The 18,388-nt window shown below is 49.2% G+C and overlaps 1 protein-coding gene, 1 long non-coding RNA gene and 1 other non-coding gene across 4 annotated transcripts; 2 read left to right on the top strand and 1 right to left on the bottom strand.

The window, feature by feature from the left end:
• Positions 1-1,611: 1,611 nt before the first annotated feature.
• On the bottom strand, positions 1,612-3,564 carry ARL4D (ADP ribosylation factor like GTPase 4D). Its single transcript, XM_042966420.1, has 2 exons — positions 3,473-3,564; positions 1,612-2,898 (listed from the first exon to the last, which is right to left on the bottom strand). The coding sequence occupies exon 2, from the start codon at positions 2,802-2,804 to the stop codon at positions 2,199-2,201; it is 606 nt and encodes a 201-aa protein (XP_042822354.1). The 5' UTR covers positions 2,805-2,898; positions 3,473-3,564; the 3' UTR covers positions 1,612-2,198.
• A 10,537-nt stretch (positions 3,565-14,101) lies between these two features.
• On the top strand, positions 14,102-17,879 carry LOC102968133. Of its 2 annotated transcripts, XR_006211429.1 has the most exons (5): positions 14,102-14,717; positions 15,084-15,128; positions 15,322-15,817; positions 15,973-16,112; positions 17,482-17,879. It is a non-coding gene; the product is annotated as an uncharacterized LOC102968133 (long non-coding RNA). The 2 variants fall into 2 exon arrangements; XR_006211428.1 differs by lacking the exon at positions 14,102-14,717 and having other exon boundaries at positions 14,774-15,128.
• LOC122233886 lies at positions 14,773-14,963 on the top strand. Its single transcript, XR_006211611.1, has one exon. It is a non-coding gene; the product is annotated as a U2 spliceosomal RNA (small nuclear RNA).
• Positions 17,880-18,388: the final 509 nt, after the last annotated feature.

The following is an 18,388-nucleotide window of genomic DNA, read 5'->3' as shown; positions in this document are numbered from 1 at the left end:
CAGTTCTCATCAGATAGGGAGGTCAGGTGTTTGGTGGAACCAGAACCAGGGGTTGGCCCCATGGAGGCCCCTCTGCTGGGGGGGGGGGGAGGAGACATGTGTAGGTTCTTCCAGATCTGGAGACCTCAGTCCCCCAGGTGACCAGAAATGGAGAAAAGATGTCCTTTTGAGACAAAAGACCATTATTGGGGTGGATTGGGGAGAGAAGATCTCCTACCAAGACAGGCCCCTCCCACCAGGTCCTCTCTAGTCTGTTCCTGGGCTGCAGGAGAGAGGACTCTGCCCTGAGGACTGAGTGAGATGAGTCACAAGCGTGTGCAGAGAGGGGCCAGGTAGCACGTGTGCCCGGCAGAACCAGCCCAGCAGCTCTGTCGAGCAGGCCCCGCACTGACGCACACTTGGGCACCCTTCCGAATCGATGCATACCCACCCGCATCCTGCCAGCCGTGAAGGGGAGACAAATCTGAACTGGCCCAGATTCCACAGCAAAACTCAGCTTCTGCTGGCCCTCGCTAGGAAGAAGCAAGTTCCTTAGGAAGTCTTCCCGCAGGATAGGATTGCCAGCACCTTCTCGTCCTCCCTACGTTGTTTATTTGATTCTGGAGTGGGGACTCAAACCCGCTCTGGGGATCCCATGTTTGCACAAAGGGTAAGGCTGAGGAACTGAAGGGCTGAGGACTGGAAAGAATTGTGCTTGGTATTTATTCACTACTCCCATCCCGGCTTAAGAGGGTCTGATTGTTCATCATCTCAGACTCAGCTGGCCCTGGGTTTGGTGGAGGGGACGGATTTGAAAGTCTGGGCAGAGGCCCTCGGCCTCTAAAACATTAGCATTTTATTCTTATCACTGCTCTTGGTGGCCTACACCTTCCCCCTCCTCCCCGGGGGTGGGGGGGTGGGAGTCTAGCAGTCCACATTCCCACCAGGCACAAACACCCACTGCTACTACAGCCCCTCTTGTGGGAACAGCTACCATTCCCAGAGCTGAGCAACTCACGGCTTAGTCACCAGGGCCAGGCTGGCTCAATCCAGCCCAGGCCTCCCCAGCACCAGCCGCTGCCACTGCCGCCACTGGTGAGTTGCAGTCAGCAGGACTGAGCACACAGAGATGGCTTAAAGCCAGGAAGGAATTACTTTCCATTCTCACAGGATCCCCAAGGTGGAAAAAAAAATCAGATCAGCCTGATCTGGGAATGGGGGGGGGTGGGGGAGGGGAGGGATTTGCTGGGGAGTGGGGGAGGATGAGAACAGAATGGCTCCTTGAGGATTTACCTATATAGACCTAGAAGTGTCCCCAAGGACCAGCTGTTATGAGGGGCAAGTAAGAGCCAGAGGAGGAGGGGAGGGGAGGAAAGCAGGAGAAAGAAGGGGTACCCCCAAAACTGCAGAAATCAGGTAATAGCTTGGGAGGTGGGAGGGCGTTTCAACTCCATCTACAATTTCCACCAGCCATCCCATAAACACACAATCTAATTTTTAGAGGAGTGTTTCCTTTGCAAGTTCAGCTTCAAGATAGGCTCCCCCTCCCCATTCCTGCCACCCACATAGAAATCCAGGACTACTCCTGGGGCTAGGTAAGGAGAGAGAAAAATGCCAGACCAAGGTCAGAGCTACAGCATCATCAGTCTTTAATAACTTATATGCAAATGCTAAAAAATAGTTAATAATAATACAGAGGACACACACAGCTTATAAAAACAGTTGTGGATCTACAAATGTGGAGGGGGTCTTGGCACATTCACACAGACACAAAAATAAAGACTATTGTGACTAGCATCCCTAGAAAAGCAGCCTGCAGAGACACCCCAGTTTGGGGGGGGGGGGTCAGGGGAGGGATAACCCTCATTCATCCCAGATGCATTCTCCAAACAACCTTCTTTTGCCCCAAAACATATCTAATCGAAAAGCCAGAGAAGAAAAAGAAGAAATGGGGTCGAGGTAGAGTCACAGTTTACATTTAAGCCTCCCCAGTCCTGCAGCCCCCATTTCTCCGGAGGTGAGGATGCGGGAAGGACATGAGACCTCCCCTCTCCCATCCCCTCCCCAGTGCTGCACCAAAACAGGACCCCCCAATGTGCTCCTTGGTCCTTCACTGAGGTGGACAGGTCCCGCACCCCAGAGCTGAGTGACGGGCCGCACGCTCCGCCTGGCTGTCCAAGTATGGAGACCCCTACTGCTGAGGAGGGGACAGCCTCGGGTCACCGTCTCTTCTTGCCTACCCGGGCTGCCTTCTTCCTCTTGAGGATCATCTCATACAGGCGTTCAAGGCCCGGCTGCAAGCCCAGCCCATCCACAGCGCTGCAGCCTTGCACGTGGGTGAGCGTGGCTGCCGCAAGCTCTCGCACTGCAAGCCTCTTCTCAACCTCTGCCGCGCTCAGTGCCCCAGGCTGATCCTGCTTGTTGGCCAGCACCAGCACAGGCACACCCTGGTTGTCCGATGCCCGGCTGATTCGGTGCAGCTCCACCTTGGCCTCCTCCAGGCGCTCAGCCTCGGTGGCATCCACCACAAACACCAGCCCATCTGTCCGACGTGTGTAGGAGCGCCACAGGGGCCGCAGCTTCTCTTGCCCCCCAACATCCCACACTTGGAAGGTGATGCTGCGGGACCCTCCCAGGGGCACCCGGATCTTCTCTGTGTTGAAGCCTTTGGTGGGGACGCTCTGGACAAACTCCTTGAACTTGAGGCGGTAAAGGAGCGAGGTCTTTCCTGCAGAGTCCAACCCAATGACCACGACGTGCAGGGCCTGGAAGTGGGGCAAGAAAGAGGAGGCAGCGGGCGCCATCTCTGTCAAGTGGTTCCCCATGGTGAGCTGCAGCTAAGGTACAGGTCTTGGGGCACACGGTAGAAGCAAGGACGTGGCTTCGATCTGCAGGCTCTGGAGACCACAGCTGGGTTATCTGAATAAGGAAAGGTCATGGGAGAAAAAGGGGGACATTTAACAATAAACACGAAATTTGCAACTTCTAGATCCTTTCCTAAATCTGCCGCCCATCCTTCTTTTTTAAAATTCCATGTTTTGTTTTGTTCTGTTTTGTTTTTTAAGCATAAGCAGCTACAAGTGTAACAGAGGTGCTCCTGTCTCTCAGGGGCGATGAGACCTAGAGAAACCCCCGGGTCCTGGACACAGGTGGGGGGGTGAGACCTCGACGGTTGGCTTCCCAAGCCTCTTCCCCGAGCTCTCGTGGCGCGGTAGCAGGCGCACAGACCCTTACTCCCCAGGCGAAAATCTTCGCAGGAATGGGCAGGTCGGGCAGAGCTCCCAAATTAAGAGTTAGGGTACGGGCGCTGAGAACAGAGAGTAAGGCCCGTTCCCACCAGCCCTCCACGTCCCCAGGCAGTTGACACGCCTCTCCTTACACCGCGACCCCCTTCCCACCGTCCCGTAACACTTCGCCTGGCTCGGATCGCCGACTCCAGCTCCCCAGGTCCCGCACCAGGGCCACCTCAGCACCGCCAGAACAGCCCCTTTACCTTCCGTCAGCGGCACTCTCCCCGCGTCTCTCCGGACTAGCCACCCGACTCCAAGCGAACCACCCCGGTGGCCGCCGCCTGCGCGCCGCCACCGCCGCCACTGCGGAGCGGTCCTGGGACTCGTCCTTAAAAACCCCCTTGACGTCACGCAGCCTGGGCCAATCAGCAGTCCCGCGGCAGCGGGGAAGGGAGGGGAGGGGCGGGGCAGGGAGATACGTGCACTGCAACCCAGACAACACATGGATGGACGTCTGGTCAATTGGTGACCGTTTTATTTGATCTCTTCTACCATATTCTAATATTTGGAGGTAAACTCGGGATGGAAAATGGGAGAGACAAATGTGGCAGCGTTTAACTAGGAAGGAGAGGCGAAGAGTTTAGTACTCTATATCACGGCATCCTCCTCCCCCAGAGAGAGAGAGAGAGAGAGAGAGAGAGAGAGAGAGAGACATTCCACATGTACACTCCCTCCGCCAGGGTCTACTGGAGACACTGACGAATCTTACTTCTTTATCTTTCCTAAGTCAGTGTTCAAACCTGTGTAAACCTGGAACCTCATAAGACAGCTTAAGCCTAAACCCATTACCACTGTTTATCCTCACAGCAGCCCGCGAGGTGGGGACTGGTGCTGTCTGCATTCTACGGGGAAAGAAAATTGCGAAGGGTTCAGTGACTTGTCTAAGGTCGCCTAGTCAGGAAGTGGCTAACCTAGGAACTGAGTCTGGTCTGGGCCCCTGATGGCATAGCTATCCGTTCTCTCTCATTAAGGAGGCTATAGGTTAGGCATCCTGAGCAGAAATCCTTCAGGTGCTGGTTAGAGTGCTGACCAGAAGCAGATACCCCAAGGGCCCCCTTGTTCAAATAGTTAAAGAGAGAATTCTTCACTCCATAGGACTTTGTTGACCTCATTCATACTGTGTGCTCTGCCAGAGAGACTATGGGAATATAGCCTGGCCTCATAGGGTTCACACTCTAGTGAAAAAAAAAAACAAAACAAACAAAACAAAATAAGACTGGCCACTGCAAGGAACACTGGACCTTTGTAAATCTGAGATATGTCCTTGTAGGACTTCAGAGGAGAGACAGACACTGTGAACTGGAAGCTTTTGGAAAGGTTTCTGTAAGTTAATGAGTCCTGTGTGGGATTGGTGAGGAAGGGACAGGATTGAGTGGCATCCCCCAGCCATTTCAGCCTGATACACTCCGGGCAGCCCTTAAAAGGAGATGTCACCAGGGGACAGTGTGACCAAAAGGATATCAGTGATGACCCTCAGGGAGGTAGGTTAAACTGAAGGAGGGGAGGAAGATCAGGGGAGAATAAGATTGTGACTTGAATATTTCCATTTTTGCCAGGAGGCTGGACTCTTACATTTATTATGTGATTCAATATTAAGCTATTTTAAAGGTTATATTTTAGGGGGATCAGAAAAAGAATGGCGGAGGGGGTACCTGGGTGGCTCAGTCAGTTAAGCATCTGACTTCAGCCCTGGTCATGATCTCACGTTTTGCGGATTCGAGCCCTGAGTTGGGCTTTATACTGACAGAGAGAAGCCTGCTTGGGATTCTGTGTCCCTCTCTCTAGGCCCCTTCCCCTTGCGTGTACTCTCTCAGGCTCACGCACCCTCTCCCTCAAAATAAATAAACTTTTAAAAATGTTTAAAAAGAAAGAAAGAAAGAAAGAAAGAAAGAAAGAAAGAAAGAAAGAAAGAAAGAAAGAAAGAAAGAAAGAAAGAAAAAGAGTAGGGGAAGTCACAGCTAGACAGGAGGACCTAGCCCTTTCCTGCCTGCTAACCTCCCATCTGTTTAGCACCAGACTGCCTTGTGACCTCCTTCTTCCCCTCCCTCCTACAGACCCGGCCACCTGATGTCCTGGCAACGCAGGGAGCCTCCCTGAATCCCTGAAAACATCAAGACCTTAGGAAATTAGCATCACGTTCCATGTTAGTGTGTGGCAGATTGCCACTGGAGCTAAAACACAGAGGTGGCCTCTGTTAGGAAAGGGGAAGACAGAGCAGTCCACGAAGTTGGAAACCAGTACCGTGTTGAGTGGCCACTGCATGCCAGGCTCTGGTCTGAGAATTCTGCATACTTTTCCTTTTCAATTTTCTTAAAGTTTTCATTTTATTTATTTATTTTTTAAGTAGGCTCTACACCCAACCTGGGGCCTGAACTCACGACCCCATGTCTGAACTCAAGAGCCCCATGTTCCGCCAACTGAGCCAGCCAGGTGCCCCATACTTTTCCTTTTTTAATACACAACTCAACCCAAGAAGTAAGTATGGTTACTCCAAAAAGAAGAAACAGAAACACTGAAAGGTTAGGTAATTTGTCCAAGGTCACCCTGCTAGAAATTGGCCAAACTTGGCTCTGAGCAAATGTTGCAATGGCTGTGAAACTGAAAACATACAGAAGCAAAAAACACACAGATCACCTTATGTTTCTTCTGCAACCTTTGAAACTTCTTGAACATTTCTCCTGTATCTCCTGGGCCTCACAGCCACCATGGAAATTGTCACCTGATTATCTCATAAAAGCAATGAAGCTGGCAATCCCAGCCCACCTTCATCTTTCTTGTTTGCCAGAGGTGTTGATGAACAAATGGGAAGGTGGAGGTGGGGCAGGGAGAGGTGAAGGAAGGGGCCCAGCTTGTCAGGGCAGCACTGAGCCATTGGCCTACCCCAATTTGTCCCCTTTAAATAGGAGCTCCAGTTCCCTTCCCCCACCCCCCTCCACCCTGGAAGCCTTCTTCCATTAATGACCATCTTCCTTCCTGGCAGTCTCACCTCTGCAGCCCTTTCTCTCCACAAGATCACAGCCCAAGACCTACTGTATTGGGGTATTCACTACAGAGAACATTTGAACATTCGTCCATTGAACAATTATATATGGAGGGCCTGTTAGATTCAGAGCACACAGCCCAGGATAAGGACCTGCCTGCATGGAATGTACATTATAGTGGGGAGTGAGGAGAGACAGGCAATGAATAAGCATATCATTGCAGGGGTGCCTGGGTGGCTGTCAGCTAAGCGTCCCACTTCAGCTCAGGTCATGATCTCATAATTCACGAGTTCAAGCCCCATGTCGGGCTCTGTGCTGACAGCTCAGAACCTGGAGCCTGCTTCAGATTATGTCTACCTCTCTCTGCCCCTCCCCTGCTCCCCTTCCTGGATGAAATTCCAGCGGCTTTGTCATTGTTCTTCCTCAGAGCTGTCTCCACACCAGACTAAGCCTTGAGCCCAGGAGCTGGTTCTTGTCATCTATAGCTCTCAGGTGCCCAGCACTGTGCCTGGCACATAAGAGGCAGCCAGGAAACCTTGCGGGAATTCATGAATGCGTGACAGAGTGATTGATGTACTGAGGGGTGTCCCTGAGTATGGGAACCGAGCATCCACCCTTAGCCTGGGAGTTTCCTGGTCTGGGGTTCCTGAGCCCTTGGGGGTTCTGTTGATAGTGGGTTAGCCAGGAACGCCCATAAAACGCTGCATTTCTGGGCAAAGTCTGGGTAGTGTCGAACTCTCAGGTCTTAATTGAGGATGAGGGTCTTCTGAGAGGAGGAAAAACAGAGGCCAGGGGTGCAGATGACACTGGAGAGAGAAGACCCCCTCAGCCTGGCATGCTGAAACCCTGGGCTGAGAGTCATGGGGAGTCCTGTCCCTCAGTAGTAGACTGGCTTAGAAAAGTCTTACCCCCCATCGGGAGCCTAGGTTTCCTCAGCATGTAACAAAGGGGGTATGGTGATTCCAGGTCCCTACCCCACCGATAACCCATACTCAGGAATAGCAGATGATAGGGGATGAAGGAGCTCATTGAGGAAATGGCTGAAGACATCCTTTTCCCCACAGCACCCTAACCTGTCTCAGGGCACAAATGAAGGGAGGAGAGGAGTCTGCAGGAGTGAAGAAGACGGATGCCCAAGAAGCAGCTGGCAGCTTGGGAATCACAAAGACGCATATTTCATTGTTTGTTTCTTTTTCTTTAAATCAACTCTACTCCCAGCGTGGTACTGGAATTCACAACCCTGAGATAAAGAGTGGCGCGCTCTACCCACTGAGCCAGCCAGTCACCCCACAAAGACCCATTTTTCAAATCCCAGCTTTGTTTCCTCAAGAACAAAAGGGAGAAAACACACCCTACCTCTTAGAATGAATGTGGGGGGAAAAAATGTGTGTTTAAGGGCCCCACAGGCACCCTTCTCCCCTACAGGCTGCGCTTTCAGATTCAAGACTCCCCAAACCCAGTCCCAGTCCCAGGGCCCAGCCTCAGGGTTAGAAAGCAGTAGATGCTGCCCCCTGGTGGATATGCTTGTCACTGCCTGATCCCTGAAGAAAAGTGGAGGAGTGGGGGGGTTAAATACACAGGTTCCTCTACCTCCTTCTGAAGTCTTCCTTCGAGATAGGGCCTTTCCTACAGTTCGAGATTGGGAATGAAAAACCCACCCTCTTCAAGTTTTTCTGTGGAGGTGGACCAGATGTAAATGAACATTATTTGAGCAGGAAATCTAATTTCAATTACATTTGCCATACTGTGACTGAGGCCCTAATGACAGGTGCAGAGAAGGCTGAGGCAGGAGGAAGGCTGGGGAACTTATGAAGTTGTAGCCATTTTTCAGTGTCTGTGGGGACAGATCCACGTGGGGTGGATGTGCAGTGTCCATTTGCACAGGAGCCTGGCACTCAGGGGAGGCCTTGGCTGGGGGAGGGGCTTTGGGTGGTCAGCAAGAAACAGGAGCGGGAGCCCCAGGAGAGTGGTAATGTCCTGGAAACAAGGAACAACCAAACTTAGAAAGGCAGAGAAGAGGAGCAAAGGGAGAAAGCCGGGTCCATGCTCCAGAGGGAACAGGGCGACAGCTCAGTTATCCAAGCCAGGTGGGGCTGCTTGGAGCATTCACAACAGGGGCCAATCCCCGGTGACCTCATATGTTTGATTCAGTCTTTCTCATCTGATGGGAGGTTTCTCTGCCAAGCCCTCCATGTTGTCTTGCATACACTGAGAGGGAGTGTGGCTTCAAAAAGTGGTTCTCAAGTTTAAGAGTATATCAGAATCATCTAGAGGACTTAATAAAACACAGATTGCTAAGTCCCACCTCCAGAATTTCTGATTCGGTCGGTGTCAGGCTCACAGGCCCCAAAATGTGCATTTAGGAGCACCTGGCTGGCTCAGTCAATAGAGCATCCGACTCTTAATCCCGGGGTTGTGAGTTCAAGTCTCGTGTTGGGCACGGAGACTACTTTTTTTTTTTTTTTTTAACAACGTGCATTTAGGGGCACCTGGGTGGCTCATTCAGTTAAGCAGTCGACTCGACTTCAGTTCGGGTCACGATCTCATGGTTCATGAGTTCGAGCCCCAAGTCAGCCTCTGTGCTCCCAGCATGGAGCCTGCTTCAGATCCTCTGTCTCCCTCTCTCTGCCCCTCCCCCACTCACCCTTGCATGCTCTCTCTCTCAAATAAAATAAATGTTAAAAAAATCTTTTAAAACGTGCATTTTAAAACATGTTCATTTATAGCAAGTTCTCAGGTAATATTGATGGTACTGGTCTGGGGGCCACACTATGAGGACCACTGGCTTGGAAGATGAGTTCCAACCCTGACTTTAACATTTTCCGAGTCCTTGGGCAAATTATTTATCTTTCCAACCTTTACCTCTTCTTCTGCCAAATGAGCTAATACTTAACTCGCATGGTTGTTATGAGAAGTAAATAAGGTTAAATGTGTGAAGCATTCATCAAAGCACTCATACAAAGACCTCAATACCTGGCAGCTAGTATGATAATGATATTAAATTAGTTTATCTCAACCAATAACAACAAAGAAATTGACCCAGGAAGCCAGTTGGATACGAAACATCTTCCTCAGATAACACACAAAGTGACACGTACAAATTGGTCGTTGACTGCCATTTCTTTTCCAAAGTATGTGACTTAGAGCATCACTTTTCAGTATTTCATGTACATATGAATCTCCAGTTCATGCAGATTCTGTTTCAGTAGGTGCTATAGACTGAATTGTGCCCCACTCTATTTATATATTGAAGCCCTACCCCCTAATGTGATGGTATTTTGAACTGAGGCCTTTGGGGGTGGTAATTAGGTTAGATACGGTCATGAGAATGGGGCCTTTGTGATGGGATTAGTTCCCTTATAAGAGGCACCAGAGCATGTTGTGTCTTTACCATGTAGAGAAGGTGGCCATCTCTGAGGCAAGAGGGCCCTAACCAGAGCCCTACCAGGCTGGATGCTGAACTGGGACTTCTAGCCTCCTCAACTGTGAGAAAAGACACTTCTGTTATTTAAGCACCTGATCTATGGAACTTTGTCATGGCAGCCATAGCAAACTAAGCCAGTAAGTAGGTCTGATGTGGTACCCAACATTCTGATTTCTAACCAGCTCCCAGGTGGTGCAGATACTGCTGCTCACAGACCACACTTTGAGTAGCACGGGTCTGAGAGAGTTACTGTAAAGGCTGTATATTTTCCCTGATGAGGAGTGTTTTAAATGTTCTGCAAAACTACAACAGAGATCTGTTATAATCCCAAGCCTCTAATGGGCCTAGCACATCATAGGCACTCAGCAAATTATTGTTAGATAAAGGAATGAATGAGCTAAGGGTTTTGTCTGACAGCTGGCTGCCTGGCCTAGTGGGAAGAACTTTGGACCTGGAAGACCTTTGGAAGTATCCAGGGTAAGTCAGGTAGCTTCTGTGAGCTGGATTTCTTCTCTGAGACATGGGAATGATAACACTGCCCAAGAGTATGGTAAAGATTAAATGAAGGGTTCCTGGTTGGCCCACTCAGTAGAGCATGTGACTCTTGATCTCAGAGTTGTGAGTTCAAGCCCTACCTTGGGGGTAAAGTTTACCTTTTTTAAAAAATGTGTTTTTTTGGGGCGCCTGGGTGGCTCAGTCGGTTAAGCGGCCGACTTCGGCTCAGGTCATGATCTCGCGGTCCGTGAGTTCAAGCCCCGCGTCGGGCTCTGTGCTGACAGCTCAGAGCCCGGAGCCTGTTTCGGATTCTGTGTCTCCCTCTCTCTGACCCTCCCCCGTTCATGCTCTGTCTCTCTCTGTCTCAAAAATAAATAAACGTTAAAAAAAAAATTTTTTTTTAAATGTGTTTTTTTAAGATTAAGTAAGATTGTAACCAGGAATGTGTCATAAACAGCACCTGACTCACACACAGGGACACTAAAAAAAAAAAAAAAAGAAAAGAAAAAAAAGTCACAGGGTAAGCTGAGCCCCATGAACAAGTTTCTTGGCTTCTGAATTGGAACTCCTGACCCAAGGCTCATATTGGCCTCCTGCACCTGGAGGCTGGCCAGACTTTCCTGGTCAGGGTAGACAGTAAGGTTTGCAGCAAGCCCAGCTGGGAGGATAAGGGAATGGCAGGACAGGAAGGGCAAGGGAAGGAAAAAAATATATCTTGCTGCAGTTTTTATTTAATTTTTTATGTCAGCTTAAGAACCACTTTTTGGAGGTATCTGGGTGGCTCAGTTGAGTAAGTGTCCAACTCTTGATTTCAGCTCAGGTCATGATCTCACAGTTTCTGAGTTAGACCCCCACATCAGGCTCCACACTGACAGTAAGGAGCCTGCTTAGGATTCTCTTCTTCTCCTTTTCTTTCTGCCCCCCGCCCCCACTTGTACACAAGTGCTCTGTCTCTCTCTCTCTGAAAATAAATAAACTAAAAAGAAAAAAAGAAAAAAAAAACACTTTTTGTTTTCTGTGAATTGTCTGTGCCTGGCCTTTGTCCATTTTTTTTTTCACTATATGGTTTGTCTGTTATAATTATTTGCAGGAGCTCTTTATATTTTAGAAAAAAAGTACTTTTTCTGTGGTCTGGGTTGCATGTATTTATTTTATTTTATTTTTAATTAAATTAATTTTAATTTAATTTAATTTAATTTAATTATTCATTGTTTAACTTACATCCAAGTTAGTAGCATATACTGCAAAATGATTTCACGAGTAGATTCCTTAATGCCCCTTACACATTTAGCCCATCCCCCCCCACAACACATCCAGTAACCCTCTGTTTGTTCTCCATATTTATGAGTCTCTTATGCTTTGTCCCCCACCCTGTTTTTATATTATTTTTGTTTCCCTTCCTTATGCTCATGTGGTTTGTATCTTAAAGTCCTCATATGAGTGAAGTCATACGATATTTGTCTTTCCTTGACAGACTAATTTTCCTTAGCACAATACCCTCTAGTTCTATCCACATACTTGCAAATGACAAGATTTCATTCTTTTTAATTGCCGAGTAATACTCTATTGTATATATATATCATATATATATATATATGATATATATACGTGTGTGTGTATATATATATATCATATATATACATATGAGATAGATATATATATATATATATATATATATATATATATATATATATATATACCACATCTTCTTTATCCATCATCCATTGATGGACATTTGGGCTCTTTCCATACTGTGGCTGTTGTCGATCGCGTTGCTGTAAACATTGGGGTGCATGTGCCCCTTCGAAACAACACACCTGCATCCCTTGGGTAAATACCTAGTAGTGCAATTGTCGGGTCATAGGGTATTTCTATCGTTAATATTTTGAGGAAACTCCATTCTGTTTTCCAGAGTGGCTGCACCAGTTTGCATTCCCAGTAGCAGTGCAAAAGAGATACTCTTTCTCCACATCCTCGCCGACATCTATCGTCGTCCGAGTTATTAACGTTAGCCATTCTGACAGGTGTGAGGTGGTAACTCGTGGTGGTTTTGATTTGTATTTCCCTGACGATGAATGTTGTTGAGCATGTTTTCACGTGTCGATTGGCCATCTGGATGTCTTCTTTGGAGAAGTGTCTATTCACGTCTTTTGCCCGTATCTTACTGGATTATTTGGTTTTGGGTGTGGAGTTTGATAAGTTCTTTATAGATTTTGGATACTAACCCTTTATCTGATATGTCATTTGGACATATCTTCTCCCATCCAATCAGTTGCTTTTAGTTTTGCTGATTGTTTCCCTTTGCAGTACAGAAGGTCCCAGTAGTTCATTTTGCTTTTGTTTCCCTTGCCTCCGGAGACCTGTTGAGTAAGAAGTGCTACGGCCGAAGTCAAAGAGGTTTTTGCCTTTTTCTCCTCTAAGATTTTGATGGTTTTCTATCTGACATTAAGGTGTTTCATCCATTTCGAGTTTATTTTTGTGTGTGGTATAAGAAAGTGGTCCAAGTCCACTTTTTCTGCATGTTGCTGTCCAGTTTTCCCAGCACTATCTGCTGAAGAGACTGTCTTTATTCCATTGGATACTCTTTCCTGCTTTGTCAAAGATTAGCTGGCCATATGTTTGTGGATCCATTTCTGGGTTCTCTATTCCGTTCCATTGATCTCAGTGTCTGTTTTTGCAAGAGTACCATACTGTCCAGATGATTACAGCTTTGCAATACATCTTGAAGTCTGGGAGTGTGATGCCTCAGCTTCAATTTTCTTTTTCAAGATTGCTTTGGCTATTTGGGGTCTTTTCTGGTTCCATACAAACTTTGGGATTGCTTCTTCCAGCTCTATTGAAGAATGCTGGTGTTATTTTGATAGGGATTGCACCAATATTCGTTGTTAACTGATTTGTCGTTAATCTCCTGTAACGTGATGTGACACACCTGGGCAGGTGCTGGGAGCAGAGACCGGACAGACCCCGTTCCTGCCCTGGGGGTGCATCCAGCTGCAGACGGGGACTGAGACACCTGCGCGGACGGCCAGAACACCAGGCAGAACAGGAAAGCCAAAGAGAGATGAACAATTGCTTGGGGCGTTCAGCTGATAGCAACCCCCCTCTCAGCAAAACCCAATGAGCGAGTATAAGATGGTCTGTCTGATACAGGGGCCCCCGGATGGCTCAGTCGCTTGAGCGTCCAACATGGGCTCAGGTCTTGAACTCGCGGTTCCTGGGTTCAAGCCCCGCGCCTCAGGCTCTGTGCTGACTCACGGTCAGGAGCCTGCTTCAGATTCTGTGTCTCTGTCTCCCCGTCTCCCTCTGCCCGTCCCCTGTTCATTCTCTGTCTCTCAAAAATAAATAAACGTTAAAAAAAAAATTAAAAAAAAAAAAAAAAAGGATGGTCTGATACACTCATATCTGAACAGAGATCTGGGATTAGGAGGCGCAAAGAGTCCTATGTCGTCAGGTCAGGTGCAAGCGAAGCCCATTATGTATCGTTTCATGTGCACTTCATTCATTCATTCACCAAATGTCTTTTTTTCTTAGTTTTTATTTAAGTTTATTTATTTATTTTGAGGGAGGGAGAGAGAGAGAGAGAGAGAGAGAGAGAGAGAGAGAGAGAGAGAGAATCCCAAGCAGGCTCTGTGCTGTCAGAGAAGAACCCGATGCGGGGCTCCATCTCACAAATCGTGAGGTCAACACCTGAGCCAAAGTCAAGAGTCGGACCCTTAACCCACCGAGCCACCCAGGCGCCCGAAATTTCTTTTTTTCAACAAAGATTTCTCTGGTGCCACATGTGTGCTGAGCACTGTCCAGCAGCTAGGGGCTAAAAAAGCTATTGATAGGATTCATTCACAGAAAGAAGCAGGAATAGACGCAAGGGCTGGAGCTGGGAGGGATGGGGGGGGAGGGGGAATCCCTCCAGCGGCCCAGCCCCGCCTCCCGAGATGTGGCAGGCCCCCCTCCCTGCTCTACACTTTCTACCACCTGCCTTCCGCCTTGCAGGCAGGCTACCACCGGCTCCGGGAAGCCCCTCCCGCAGACCTGCCGCTCCCCTGACTCAGAATGAGCTGCTCGACCGACAGATACCAAGGTCGTCTTTGCGCCGGCGTGCGACCAACTTAACACGGTAAGGTCTCGGCGTTTCTAGGGAAAGGGTCTTGCGACTTTGCCTTTCCTCAAGAAGACCCTCCGCCAAGAGGTCCCTTCCACAGGCCCCTCTTGACGGCACCCCCAATCGTCTTTGGTCCTGTCTTTAGTCTCCGTTATGCACAAAAGCGGAGACCGACCGCCCGGCGCGGCTTCGACTCTCGGCGCGCGGAAGCGATCGCGGGGTCCAGTGGGCCCGCTTTAGCCACGCCTCCGCGGGCGGGAAAAGGCGGGGAATTCAAATTAGGAACGGCGTTGGGTGAGAGCGACGAAGCGTCGACAGAAACACAGTTTCTCTTTTAAAAGGCAGAGATTTAAAAATCTGCACAAGAGCCTGCTGCCTAGTGTGGCTCCCATACCAAAGTCCGAGAAGCGAGGGAAGTGAGACCTCGAAGGAGGGTGACCTGGCTCACCGTGAGTGCAATGTGGATGAGGGCAGGGCGGTGGCGGGGAGGCGGGCACGGCCGGTATCGCTTCTCGGCCTTTTGGCTAAGATCAAGTGTAGTATCTGTTCTTATCAGTTTAATATCTGATACGTCCTCTATCCGAGGACAATATATTAAATGGATTTTTGGAGCCGGGAGATGGAATAGGAGCTTGCTCCGTCCACTCCGCGCATCGACCTGGTATTGCAGTACTTCCAGGAACGGTGCACCCCCAGCTTGGGGGACAACTTCTGTGGTATCTAAAGTCAGTTTTTGCATCTCTTACGTATCATTCCTGTAAGTGCTCGCTTGCGTTGTGTTCTTTTTCGGGAAACGTGGAGCTTTTCCTCTGCAGGCAGGTGTGATGCACGTTTTGCGAGAACTTACCTGCTACCCTTTGGTAAGTAGCTTGGGAGAAGACGCGCACGTACTTCTGGTTGTTGGTTCTGGTTCTTGGTACCACGCAGTACGGGGGGAGGGGTGCTCACTCCCGTGACAAGTCTTACAGGTGGACCTATCTCTGCTACTGTTTGTCTTTCGTGCTTCCGTGTGGGGCGTGTGGAAATTTAACAGCTGACGTCTTTAAACGGTAGTTCTCTCTTCGATGGAAGGCTGCTACGAGATCCATCGCGGGAAGCCCATACCCCCACGTGGCGTATCTCCTGAGCCGCGCTTCTTTTTACCTTCTGCCCCGGTAAGACGTTTTCGTAACCTCATCAACGTTTTCGTAACCTCATCATCGTTCGTGGTACGAGTCGGACGTCGCCACGTAGTTAAAAGTCGAGGCTTCACGGCCCCGGAAGGTCTGTGACATATCTTTCTTTTACAACCCCTTAAAAGTGTCCATTGTTGACGCACGCCTTCCAAGAGTGGACCGGGCCAAATGTGGGTGCGGGCTGTAGTCTGCCAACCCCTGGTATAAAACACCTTTCTGTCTTGTCATGGAGATGCCTCCCTTCAGGCTTCTTGACAGTCCGCTGCCACAACTAGAGAAAGGCCTTACATTTACAAGTGGCTGTGGCTCGTGACCAAAGTGGAAACGGAGAGTTCCTGCTCACTTGTGTCTCCCGGGTTTTCCATCCATGTTAAGTAAGTACATTTGTTGAGCACGCACACTGTACACTCTTCATTAAATACCTTTGTGTTGGCGGACGTTTCCAGGGTTTCTTCCTTAAACGCGTGGTTCCTGCAGTTTCCCTCCACCTGTCATCACCAGGACTTTCGTATACTCTCATATGTTTTAGGGCAGATCAGGATTAAAATCTCTGCCAGCGCTCAAGAGGACTCATGATTATAACAACTGAATGAATCTAGGGGCGCCTGGGTGGCTCAGTCAGTTAAGCATCCAACTCCTGGTCTCGGCTAGGTCATGAACCCTCAGTTGGTGAGTTTGAGCCCCACCTCGGTCTCTGGGCTGACAGCGCAGAGCCTGCCTGGGTTTCTCATTCTCCTCTTTCTCTGCCCCCTCCCCGACTCACGTTCTCTCTCTCTCTCTCTCTCTCTCTCTCTCAAAATAAACAAATAAGTAAATATTTTAAAAATTAGAAAAGAAAAGAAAGAAGAATGCTGAAAACTTTCCGAATTCTGGAGGGATCATGTAGGGAGAAAAAGTAAATGTTTCATATTTGTTTACAAAGGTATAATTTGCCAATTGTCGATAGCTTAAGAGAAAAGATAAAAAAGGTTTCAAAAAAAATCTGGAAACACAAAACATTAAAGAACAAGCAATGAAGTCATAAAAATGATCCTCCTCCTCAACTCATTCAGTCTCATGTAATTAATATTTATTCTACTTGAGTCCAGTTTTTCCATTAGTTGTGGAAATTTTTACCCAGTTCTGTTTTGTGACCTTAGACTTATCAAAAACTTGGACTTGCCGGGGCGCCTGGGTGGTTCAGTTGTTTAAGTGCCGGGCTCTTGAGTGCAGCTCAGGTCAGCATCTCATGGTTTGTGGGATCGAGCCCTGGGTGGGGCTCTGTGCTGACAGCACAGAGCCTGCTTGGGATTCTCCCTCCCCCCCGCTCCCCCCCCCCCCGGCCCTCCCACACTTACTTTCTTTCTCTCTCTCTCTCTCTCTCTCTCTCTCCCTCTCCCTCTCCCTCTCTCCCTCTCTCTCCCTCTCTCCCTCTCTCTCCCTCCCTCCCTCTCAAAATAAATAAACTTAAGGGAGAGAAAGAAAGAAAGAAAGAAAGAAAGAAAGAAAAAGAAATTGAACTTGTCAAAGTACAAGGGATGGATGAAATCGGTCCCTATCATGGAGTGTTACCATCTGAGGGGGTCTCAACAGGAAGCCTGGGCTTACACACCCTCTTGTGTCTGACACCTGGATGGCCTTGAACCTTCCGGTCTCAGGACCTTGGTTTTCTTGTCACCTAAGTTAAGCACAGGATGGATGACTCCCAAGGTGCTGGGAGGTCCTGAGGCACAGGGGGCGGCGGGGGGCGGGGGGGGGGGGGGTCCATCCCTTAGCTGCTCCCTGCTTCCCCCTGCTGCTCCCAAAGAGAAAAAGAAAATCGGTTCATGGGCTGAGATGATGACTCAGCCCTAGAGGTGGTTGGCGCAGTGCAGGTAAAGGAGCCGGCTGCCTGGCAACCCACTTTGGATCTTAAACACCTGGCCAGGCACCCAATGTTCTGCCCTCAGCAGCCAGGTGTCCAGCTCCTTGAATCAGCCCCCCACACATCTGAGTCTGTCTCCCAAGTCCGGTTAGCTTGAAATCTCTTTCTGAAAGTGTGCTTTTCTCATCTGTTAAGTGGGGATCGTGAACGCTGATTGATCCACTTTCCTCAGAACGTGGATGGGAACGAGAGGCCCGTCAGTCGCAAAGACGCAAAACCAACCAGCCAAGAGTAAGGGTCCCCTTAATTCTGTGGGAGGAAGCAGAGCAAGAAAGCTGAGGATGTTGGGAGGTGGGGCCTCGGCAGCCTGGATCTCTTTGGATGTAAAATACGATAAGTAACACCTTCTCTTTGGGATTGTTGGAAGACCAAAAGAACAATGTGGGGATTTGCCGGCCCGGCCCACGGTGGGTGCCCAAGGATGGCAGGCAAGTTTTGAAGCCCGGTTCTTGGGGGAGTCTAACTAGTTTTATGGATCCAGTCTAGCTGGGCATGAAACTTGCTGTCCAGCACACAAACCCTGATATTCTAGCCCCGGGATCCCGAACGCAGTCGGGGTGGGAGGTTGGGGGGCCGGGAGGGATGGGGGGGCAGGTACTCTGCTGGCCCTTGCAACTGCCTTGATCACATGTAACTATCCAGGGTTTTCAGGCTGGCTTGGGGTAACACCGCCCGGCCCCATCAAAGAAATGCAGCGTGAATGGTCCCACACCTCTCGGCTCCTGTCTCTCAAGGAACATGCAAGTGAATCTAATTAATGACCTTCAGTATCTTCTGTGCTTTTTTATTATCCCATCCACAGTTCCTGGAGCCTTCCGGTCACTTACAATTCAAACAAAAGAAACACCAAAAAGTTAGCTCGTGTGTCATGGGCTCCTTTTCTCTGTCTCGGCACCAGAAGGTTCTAGAAACCGTTTGCAGACTCTCCTCAGGGACTCAGAAGGTCAGGGTGAGAGAAGGGTGGAGAGAAATTGGTTTGCATATTTCGGTAGTGAGAGTGGAGATCCTGAGGAATATATCTGCTGCTTCTGCCGGTCTCTCT

The sequence above is a fragment of the Panthera tigris genome, chromosome E1, assembly GCF_018350195.1.
Source record: "Panthera tigris isolate Pti1 chromosome E1, P.tigris_Pti1_mat1.1, whole genome shotgun sequence".
Lineage (NCBI taxonomy): Eukaryota > Metazoa > Chordata > Mammalia > Carnivora > Felidae > Panthera > Panthera tigris.
Note: the sequence above shows the minus strand (reverse complement) of the source record. Positions and strands in the feature narration are given on the sequence as shown.